Below are 11,540 nucleotides of genomic sequence, written 5' to 3'. Positions count from 1 at the left end.
CCGGGTCTTCCTTTTTTCCCTTTTTAAAAATGGGGGTTATGTTTCCCCTTTTCCAGTCAGTGGGAACTTCACCGGACTGCCATATATATATATATATATATGTATATATATACACACACACCATCCTTCTTTACAAAAGAGGTTATGGTCAGTCAAATTTAGGAATATGTGCAACTGCCATGTGTTTTTGTCAACTTAAGGTTACTCTAGTACAGTTCAGCTATACATATATGTATACACACACACACACACAACTATATCTTCAAACAATTCAGAGAAAAGACCTGGTGAAAAATATAGCAAGTAACTTGGGGCACAGGGCTCCTCACTAAGGTGCCACTGCTAATATTTTATAGCCAACAGATCTGTCAAGTTTTGCATAAATCATTGATTATAACCAATAAACCCCTAACGATCTTTGACAATTTTATCTATGCAATCATTTTCTCCCAGCCATAATTCTAATCTGCAGATCAGGTAAAGGAGGCAGTTGTCTGGTACAGTGTTTTCTGGTCGAAGTGAAGGACTTTCACACTCATTTTTTCACTTTAGCCAAACAGTTCACATCTGTTGACTTTCAGGACTGACTTCAAAAGACTAACAATAACTTCCCACAGTGGTAATAGGATGAGAAGGAAGAGTCTGAATGTTTGGATTCTTGTGCAGTGAATATTTCATTGACATTGACGTTAATTGTATTGTGTGCTAGGTTAAGTTGAATAGACACTCTTTTTGTTACTGAGACGGAAATAGTTAAAATACTATATGAACTTGGGTATAGCTTAAAAGTTATGGGAGAAAATAATTTGTTTTTAACTCCCTTAGTTCTCAGAAGAGCTCAAGATGTGTTAAGCCTGCAGCATTATTAGTGTAGTTTGAATGATACTCTAAGGTGAATAAATTGCCAGTAACCTACTGGGATTTCTATTCCCTTCCTGAGGACCTCGGCACTACTACCAAGTACAGTTTTGGTGTGTGTCATAAGCAGGAAGACTTGTACAGGCAGTTTGGCCTGAGAGTGTTCCAAAACGTAACCATCACCATGCAACAACAGCAAGTATTTTATAGGAACAGCGTTCAGTTACTTCACACTGATTTTGTCAACTGCTTTTGCTGGTTTTGATAGTAGAATTCATAAAACACATGATGAAGCTCAGATCCTTCTTGAGGTACACTAGTACCTCACTGCTAAACTTCCTCTTCTGACAAAATTATCCAGGTTGGGGTCGTGTTCTAGTTCTTGTCATTAAACATGAAATGAGAATTTGCAACTAAGTGTACTTATTTAACTTAATAATATTTGTATTTAATAGGAAGTAATATTTGTAAAAAATAACATAATATTTCTTACAATGGGTACACAATATATGTAAAAACACAGTGCATATAATTTAGTCCTACAGTATGTTTTACAGTGTATATATAGTATATTATACAGTAAAAGTTGCATTCGTAAATAAGCGTCATCTGTTTTAGGTGATCTAAAGCATGGCTCAGTATACACAGTGCATGTCTTATATGCAGCTTTACCTATGGAGGACTTTTTGACTGGCTGAGGAAGTTTTGACATGATGTTCGTGTTATCCCTGTTACATTTTCTTTCTAGACAGAGAATGGAGAGGGAAACAAAGACCTTCCATTTTGCCTTATTTTGATGTAAGCTTACCTTCACAATCGTTCTGAGCTTGGTGATGCCCTTCTACACAGGACTTAACTTTACTAATGCAGTCTGGAGCACATGTTTGATTTCTGATGCCATAATGAACTGAATAATTCTGTCTTCAAAGCAGGGTTAAAATAGCTTGATGTAAAGAAGCTATGGGGTTAGAAATTGAGTAGGAGGGTTAAAACATGTTTGAGAGTAGGCCCTCATTTCAGGCTTCAGTACAGCCCAAGGTACTTTTCCTTCGTGGAATAAAATAGGTCATGAAGAGCTATCTACTTAGACATCTATGCTGCTCAGTGCCCTTGCTACCGTTTAAGACTAAACTACAATATAGTGTTTCCATGTTTCAAAAACTGTATTCTTTGAGAAAGACGATATGTCTTCATACTGTTAAAAAGCAGTGTAATATAGTACCTGTAGAAGCATCAACTCAGATTCAGTAGGCAGTTATACTGGAGGGGTTAGCTTTACAACTCTATTAATATTTATGCAAACAATGCTTCTTATGTGTAACATTGATATTAACTAGGGGTCACACCGAGTCTTTTTAACCATCAGATGCCTGTGTAGGTTGAGAGGACTCTGCATAATCTAGAATAATGGCATGTTCCCTTTGAGTGATTTGGCACAAGAATGAAGTGATCTGAACAGTCTGAAGAAGGCAGGGGTGGGAGGAAGGAAATTTATTACATGGTTATAATTGTTGTGTTTTTAAACGATGGCTGGATCTTACTGTGAAATAGTAATCATGTTCTACTGTAAAGACAGGAGTGTATCTATCACGTTTAATATGCTTCTTCTCTAAAAAGCCTACAAGCTACTTTCATATGCTTCGGATATGCCTTTAGTACTGGTAGTCTGGAGAAACTGTCTGATTGCCTCCTCTCTCTTTCTTGTGAAAAGGATTAAAACTGAAAAAAGCCCCAAATTATGTATTTTAACCTTTAGAGTGTTTAAAATCAAGCAATAAAACCCATTTAATACTCAACTGAATTGATACATGTTAAAATGTGTTCTTCCCAGATATAAGATTTGTAAAATGACAGCTAAAAATACTGATTTCTAAACTGGCCATTCTGAATGGTTTAAGGAGTTATTTGAATTACTTCTAGGCTGTTACTGAAGTAAAAAACCTAATTTTAAATTAAGAACACATGGCTTAAGTATACCCTGCAGTAAAAAATCAAGCAATATGCATTCAGTACTCAAAACTTAACAACTAATTTTCATGAGGTGGCTGCCCTCTGAAAATGATTTTGGAAAAAATTTAAATCTTAATCGAACACTTCATTTGCACACAGTACTTAAAGTTCTGGGGCCTGGGTTCTGGTTCAGTCAACAAACTAATTGACGCTTTCATTGGCAGCTATATTTGTTACAGACTGCAAATAAGGATTTGAAAGGACAAGAGGTCTGGAAGGGTCTCACCCTCCAAATAGTAGCTCTTCTCTGATGTTTGTTTCAGGATGTTTCCACCTTCACCTACTGTGATAGTGAAATTATAAAGCATGAAGCTGAAAGTGGTGTGGACATTCAGAGTCATTAACTCTCATTGCTTATTACTAGCTTAATAGGTTAGCTGTAATGAGCCCATTCACTAGCTGTTTTCTCTTTCCTTTTGTTTTGTTTTGTTTTGTTTTCTATTGAATGTTCAGAGATTAGAATTCATTAAAATTTTACTAAATTTTTTTTGAAAGTGCAAAGATTCATGTATAGGAGGGTAAGTAATGAATGCAATGAAGCTCAACTCTGCTTCAAAAACTCATGGAAAGAGAAGCTGTATACCTACGGTGTTGGTTTTTATATACTTCTGCAGTTGCAATATCTGTGGCTTATGGCTATAGCAACAGTACTGTCCATATATCCAAAAGTGTGTAATCTTTTCAATTCTGCTCATCAAAGTATTTCAGAGAGCTATTTCTATCTAATTTATCAGATATTTAGACCCAAAATGTTTGAACAAATTCTTTCTGCTTCACATATCACAAACAGGCAATGAAAAAAAAACCCCACACAACACCTGAACATGTAACCAACAAAATCAGAAGATATTCTCCAGTCTTCAGGATGCTAAAATTCATGATTACACCTCTTTATATTTTTTACGTTCTTCTTTACATTTCTTTATGTTTCTTTATGTTTTCTTTGTGTAACAAAAAGGGAAACTAATCTTATCAGTTAAATGCTGCCAAAAATTTTTTTCTATGATAATAGTTTATTTTTTTATATCTCACCTGGGAAAAAAAGTTGAAATTTAGATTTTTCTTTTTCAACAGAACACTGAATTAAAATCTTTTTATAATACTCTGGATTCTTTAGTTGGAAACCAGTCTTTCAACACCATGGTCTGTCAGTATAATAACTTTTTGGATTCAGCATAATACACGTCTAAAACAGAGGTTTGCAACAAAATTTATCTAACTTTTCAGTAAGAGGAAATCATAGATCTTACTCTGTTGTCTTATGAAAAAGTATTAGATGGTACAATACACTGAAATGCCAGGATGGTCTACACATTTTGTGAAAGGCACATTTGGTTTTGAAATGTTTCATTCACTTAGATTTTAGAAGGTGTGCGATTTTTCAGTGAGTGTGGTATCAGTACTAAACATACAAATGACTTAACACTTGATCCAGAAGAATAGTCAAGATTGATTCAGCGGTTGTTCCTATGGAATTCACTGACAATTACATTTTATTCCTGTGTTTGTTTGCCATATAAGGGTATAAAATGAAAAGATCAACAATACTTCCATGTTTTTCTATATTCAATATGGATGTGGCTGATCTCTTTTTCATTTTCTTCTAGGCCTTTTCTGGAAACACAAATGCAGACAGTGTTGTATACTATAAGCTTCAGCATTCCATTAAAGCAAGATTTCTCCGTTTTGTGCCTTTGGACTGGAATCCAAATGGCAGAATTGGAATGCGCATTGAAGTGTATGGATGCACATACAGTAAGTGTTTTGCTAAATCAGCTAAATGAAATGACTATTCATCATTGTCTTTTGCTACCTAAATTAAACTTGAAAGTCAAGTTCCAAGCTTAAATTTAATCTTGAATAAAACTCATTCAGTAAGTTTGTGTGTAGACTTCACTATTTCTGCATCATCTAACAATATGTGATGCTTATTTTCCCGTTCTTTCTGTGTTGGAATGAATAGTGTGAACATAATCCAATAACTGATTTACTGCAAACTCTTTAGTCTTAAAGAGTCTTAAAACCTGCATCTTAGCATGGTATACTTTCTACCTGAAAGGCGAAATGCAGAAAATGTTTACAGTTTTAAATATATATGGCCTTGGTCCTGAGCCAATAAGAGTACAAGTAGACAGACCCAAAAATATACAATTGAAGGATAGTTCAAAGTTGTTATATATTTAAGGGGTACTCTTAGAATAATTTTTGTGTTATTAATAAAACATTAATAACTGATACAAGCATTTGGAAGAAAATGCATACGTGTTATGGTTGTATTGATCTGCTGGACAATGTAAATCTTCCTGTTGTCTTCCTGTTACAGATCTTCATCCCTGGACTTTTTAAAAAATATTCCTCTTAGCAAGTTGTTTACTGCTTTTTATTCTCCACATCTTTTATCCAAGAAGGAAACAGTTTATTTTAAGCAACCTCTTTAACTGCTTAAGTACTTTCATCTCTTGTTTTTTGTAAGATTTTTTTTTTTTTTAACTTCTATGCTTAAGTCATACTTTGCAGGGCTGATCTCTTCTGAATGGTCTCCACATATCTCCTGTTGCCATTCATTAGTATCTGACTTTAAACTGAACATCAGTAAAACACATCTCTGGGCTTTCTGCCTTAAACTTGTCTTTGTAAAATGAGTAAAAGACCATGAACTAAGGATGTTGAAAATTTCAACTGGGCTGCAGGAGATTAGGTCAGCTCAGAAATTAGGTAAACTGTTCTCATCCCAGAGAACAGACAGCTCATGCCAGTAAAAGGGTGTGAGAAGCTAAAATCACACAGAATTCCTCAGTGACATCTGCCTGGAGACTGGGAACATGACTATGATCCTAGAACAATGTGATGATACTGCTGTAACTGAGAAATGTGGCCAAGATTCAACTTACCGTCCACTGTTTTAAGTACCAGGACTATTAAAAGTTAAAAATGGAGGCTGGACAGATGACTTTATCATTCCCAGATGAAAGCTCACGAGTCGCACATCTGAAATCTCATCTCATGTCTGTGTTACTTGATGAGAGTGCATTCTTTCCTGTCTCTAAGCTTCACTGAAAGTCAATCAGCTTTGCTTCTTCCCAGTCCTTTACCTTGTGCATTCAACAATGTTTAAATCCTTTCTCAAAGTTTTGTTCCCAAACATTTCCAAACTGAAAAGCTCTCTTTTGCACATGCCTAAAATCTAAACTTTAATTATCTGTATTCACTACTGTAATTTTCTGTATCACACCTTGCAAGGTATCTTATGGCTCTCTTCTGTGATATCCCTATTGCCATGCTGCCAATGGAAAATCTACGAGTCTAAAGGACAAAAAGAGGACAGTGTCCATATTACTTAAAATAACAAAACATATGGAATAAGCAGTTACTCAGTTAAAATATTTTGTATGTGGTCAGTAACTACTTTTGAGGAAGATTATGTATTTTTCTGTATTATTTTACTTATTTGGTACAGGATCAATCCTGTAGATAGCTTATGGAAACAAATCAATGATAACTATCTTCTAAGATCACGCTGAATTTAAAAGAAATATTTAATTCATCCATTATCCAATGTAATGCAATACATAAAGAATGTGATAATGTTAAAAATATGGAAACTTTTTTTTAAGCTGGTTAAGATTTTCTCTGTATTAATGACGTTGTGAGTTATTGAAATGCTTATTTTTTCAATGTATAAATGCTTTCATTCCAAATGAATTGCAGACTGTTTGTCATCTCTTTATTTATTTTGAATATCTAGAATTACCATGTGCTTTTAGTAGTTCAATTCAGTGGTTGTTGTTGAAGACAAACCAGGTGATTATAGTCTTATAGTTCCAAAATATATTTAACAATTTGAAAGGTGAATTCTTTCTCTCCAGTCTTTTTCTCCATTTACCAGATACACACAGGACATGTAGTTATTGTTACAGTTATTATGCCTGGCTGTTTCTGAATTGTTATGTCCTTTTCCAGGCAGGACCAGAAACTAAAGAAAAGCAGAAATGCCAGTGATACCTATTTTAACTTTGATTCACACTTTTCAGATTTCCCATTTCTCATTCTTCCCTTCAGAGAGATCTTACTGGGTCTTACATTATAAGAGAAGTAACTCTCTTTCTAGTTACCACCGAATATGTGGACTGTGTTCTGTATTCAAGTGCAAATGCAGTAATTTCTTCCTTCAGTCTTATCTGTTGCAAATTACACAACTAAAACTGCAAGACTACATAAAGTTGATCTCACAATTCCACAAAGTGATACTGAAAAATCATAGAATCAAAGAATCATAGAATAATTTGGGTTGGAAGGGACCTTTAAAGGTCATCTAGTCCAACCCCCCTGCCGTGGGCAGGGACATCTTCAACTATATCAGGTTGCTCAGAGCCCTGGCCAGCAGGACCATGAATGTTTCCAGGGATGGGGCATCCACCACCTCTCTGGGCAACCTGTTCCAGTGCTTCACCACCCTCAGAGTAAAAAAATTTCTTCCTTATATCTTCCTTATCATCCCCCTGATCATTTTCATGGCCCTCTTCTGGACCCGCTCCAACAGGTCCATGTCTTTCTTATGCTGAGGGCTCCAGAACTGGACACAGTACTCCAGGTGGGGTCTCACCAGAGCAGAGTAGAGGGGCAAAATCACCTCCCTCGACCTGCTGGCCACGCTTCTTTCGATGCAGCCCAGGATACGATTGGCCTTCTAGGCTGCAAGTGCAGGGCAGGTTGCCCTGACACAGGTGCAGGACCTTGCACTTGGCCTTGTTGAACCTCATGAGGTTCACACAGGCCCACTTCTCGAGCTTGTCCAGGTCCCTCTGGATGGCATCCTGTCCCTCTGGCGTGTTGACCGCACCACTCAGCTTGGTGTCATCTGCAAACTTGCTGAGCGTGCACTCCATCCCACTGTCTATGTCATTGATGAAGATATTAAACAGTACTGGTCCCAGTACAGACCCCTGCGAGACACGAAAAATGCGTATCTGTTACATCCAAAAGAAGTTATTACTATGTTAATGAAGTAATAGTTACAGAACAATTGTTTGCACTACTTTCAAGTTGCTGCTCTGTTGTCTTCCAGCCAAATACCTGCTCTGAATAACTTAGCCTAATATCCTTAGAACTAACATTTCCCCTTTAATTACAGTCTCAATGAAGTTTGGTAATGTCCATGATAGATGTCCATAGGGTAAACCACGTTATTTGAAGTGTGTTTCCTTTTTTTTTTTTACAAAGAACTCTTTTTTTACTATAAACCTTTTAGGCCAAGGACTGTCTCATTTTATATGTTTGTAAAGCATGCATCCAGAACAAGTCCTTCCATTTTTGCCTCTTAGCACTTTATGGAATAGAAAGGCTAAATAAGGGTAGTCAGTTATGGAGTTATATGAAACATTAAAAGAGTTCTCTTGCATTCTTTGTGTTTAGTTCTTGTCCTTCCTCACTCTACCTCTGCCATGTTCCTCAGTTTTCTTACTCCTGTTCTACAGTCTTTTTCATGTAAGAAAGAAAGAAAGATGTTTTCTGCCTCGAGGTGAACTACCTGGCTTCATGTGGACTGACGAAATCTGCTTGTATGATGACCACACAATAAACACCCTGTGCTGCCAAAAAAACCCACCCCAAAATCTCTCAGCCTAATAGTTCTTCCTATTTAGTTCGTGCAAAAGAGACTGATGAATCTCTACAGACATTTCCTTTGTCTTGTTCCTAAAATGTCAGATTGTGACAATTAAGCCATATAAAACAGAGTTCAGGTTAAGCTATCCCCTGACACTAAAAAAGGGAAATTAGAAGTCTCTCTGGCTTATTCTTTTCTCCCTTCATTACAATGCTCTCTTTCTCATTCCATCCTCTGAAAAACAGGAGGCTAAAAATAGAAAAAAAAAGAAAGGCTTTTTTCATATGATAGGCAGATCATTGTAAATGTGAAAATTACAATTGTATAAAGTTGTAGGAGAAAGATAACTGGGAACTAAATGCACGCTGTACATTAAAACATCATTAGATGCAGTACCTAACAACAAGCACTGCAGATACTGTGAGGTACAAACCCTCTTCCAGGGACCTCTAACACTGTTAAATGTTCTTTCTAGAGCATTAGCATTAATTTCAGTTAATTTAAAGGTCAACAAAAATAAAATCATGTTTCAAACAAAGATATTGTAAGTAAAACTTTTGCTTAGGATCACCAGAATTCTTGATCCTATGGTGTGTGAGGAGGCTTCCAGAATTTCCAGTTTCTCAGAGGCATTTCATCACTTCCAAAGGTATTTTCACAGTATACTAAAGATTTAGATTACATTAATTTGAGAAAGACACATTGTAAATTGTGAAAGCAAAAGGTGAATGCTCACTAAGCAAATCAATCTTCTTTATTTTCCTTATTTATAACAGTAGAGTAGAGTAGAGAAAACCCATGGAGACTGATGTTCAAGTCCAGGGACTATTAGAAGCTAAGACTAGTTGGTAAATATGAAAGAAGTAAATGTTATGGCACCCTGGGTATTTGGGCTCATTCTTTCTATCCTGATAACCCTGTAGGAGACCCAAGCTTTATCTCTCACAACTCTTCTAATTTATTTCTAGTGGTAATGCACAGATGGTGAAGATAAAACATATGTGAGAAATGTTATAAGGATTTTAATTAACATCTGCAGCCCTTTCATAATCTTAATTCATGAATGGTTGGGGGGGGGGAAGGTTTGATTTTGTTTATTTACCAAATTTGGACAGAATACGTTTGCTTCTTTGGAGTTAGTGCTGCAGAATAGTGAAAGGTATTTTGGAGAGCAGTGTTAAATGTTATTTATGCTCTTGTCTCAATAACAAATAACAAGAATATGTTCCAAATCAAAAACCCCGGCTGTTATCATTACCTACTAAGAATATATCTAGTTAGCTGGTTTGATAGATACATAACAATGTACAAGTTCTATTATTGAAGTTTTTATTAAAGCTATTAAATTTCACATTCATTATTTAAATTTAACATTGATTAATGCTTTTACTGTCCACATTCATTCAATGACATAATGAAGTAAAATAGTCAACCTAGGATTCATTTTTAAGTAGAATGTCACATTTATTCATTGTACATTTGGTAAATGAATTCTTCATAAGTAAGAAGTACATTATCAAGATGTGAAGAAAAACAGGAAAGTATATTTAAAAACATAGCTGCATTCACTTGACAAGAGTTTTTGAAAATGGAATATAAATGACTGACTTTAAGTATTATAGTTAATTTTAATTGAGTTCATTTCCATGCCTACAATGTGGAGAAATATTTTTAGTGAAATTAAATAAAGTTAGTAAATAGATAATGGGTTTCCATTCACTTGCAAGAAGTCAATCAGTCAGTTGAAAAATAACTTAATATTTTATTGAGTGTCCTTTACATCTTCATTTATTTCACAAATGTATCTTTCAAGGGTAATTACCTTTTTCTTCTTTACTTATGAACTGTGAATACTCTATGAGCTTTTTATAGTGTTATCAGTTCATTTGTGTGCATCTTGTTCAATCTGTACTGACTTTGACAGATATTATTTTATAGTATTGAGATAAAATCAGTTGGTCCTTTCCTTTCCTTTCCTTTCCTTTCCTTTCCTTTCCTTTCCTTGCCTTGCCTTGCCTTTCCTTGCTTTGCTTTGCCTTGCCTTGCCTTGCCTTGCCTTCCCTTCCCTTCCCTTCCCTTCCCTTCCCTTCCCTTCCCTTCCCTTCCCTTCCCTTTCTTTTTCTTTTCTTCTTCTCCTTCCCTTCCCCTTCTCCTTCCCTTCCCCCTCTCCTTCCCTTCCCCTTCTCCTTCCCTTCTCCCTTCCCCATCAAGCAGGTCAAGGGAGGTGATTCTCCCTCTCCACTCCACTCTCATGAGACCCCACCTGGAGTACTGCATCCAGGTTTGGCGTCCCCAGCAGAAGAAAGACATGGACCTGTTGGAGCAGGTCCAGAGGAGGCCCACAAAAATGATCAGAAGGCTGGAACAGCTCTCCTATGAAGAAAGGCTGAGAGAGTTGGGATTGTTGAGCCTGGAGAAGAGAAGTCTCTGGGGAGACCTTATTGTGGCCTTTCAATACTTAAAGGGGGCTTATAAGAAAGATGGAGAGAGAGTTTTTTCCAGAGCCTGTAGTGACAGGACAGTAATGGTTTTAATCCATCTAAGAGGGTAGATTTAGATTGGACATAAGGAAGATTTTTTTTTTGTTATGATGAGGGTGGTGAGGCACTGGAACAGGTTCCCTTCCTAACTTGTGGATGCCCCATCACTGGAAGTGTTCAAGGTCAGGTTGTATGGGGCTTTGAGCAACCTGATCTAGTTTAAAGATGTCCCTGCCTGTGGCAAGGGCATTGGAACTAGATAATCTTTAAAAAGTCCCTTCCAAACCTGATTATTGTATGATTCTATGCTATGAAGATGTCCCTTGAGGCATGTCGCCAACTCTCCCCTTTGCAGGTGTTGGAGGCCCCCCTATCTGCCTGTCTGAAGGTTTCTAGGGAGGTTTTCTGCTTCCTAGGGACTTGGATCCAGGACATTGTGCAGAGACTGTTGAGGCTTGTCCAGCCTTTGGACTATCCCCCTCTGCTGTTCTTCCATATGGGCACCAACAGTACTGCCAGGGGACACCTGGTGTGTATCAAGCATGACTACATGGCTCTAGGGACAAGGCGCAGGGGCATAGGGTCTC

The 11,540-nt window shown here is 36.7% G+C and overlaps 1 protein-coding gene across 1 annotated transcript in view; it reads left to right on the top strand.

The window, feature by feature from the left end:
• CNTNAP4 (contactin associated protein-like 4) overlaps positions 1 to 11,540 on the top strand; it is a 217,082-nt gene that overhangs the window by 110,800 nt on the left and 94,742 nt on the right. The window contains exon 4 of the mRNA XM_009328202.1: positions 4,476 to 4,623. Coding sequence (XP_009326477.1) covers positions 4,476 to 4,623 — 148 coding nt within the window. The remainder of the gene's footprint in view (positions 1 to 4,475; positions 4,624 to 11,540) is intronic.

Source organism: Pygoscelis adeliae, unplaced genomic scaffold (assembly GCF_000699105.1).
Source record: "Pygoscelis adeliae isolate BGI_AS28 unplaced genomic scaffold, ASM69910v1 Scaffold45, whole genome shotgun sequence".
In the NCBI taxonomy this organism is placed as follows: Eukaryota; Metazoa; Chordata; class Aves; order Sphenisciformes; family Spheniscidae; genus Pygoscelis; species Pygoscelis adeliae.
The sequence above is the reverse complement of the archived record's forward strand: the minus strand, read 5'-3'. Positions and strand labels throughout refer to the sequence as shown.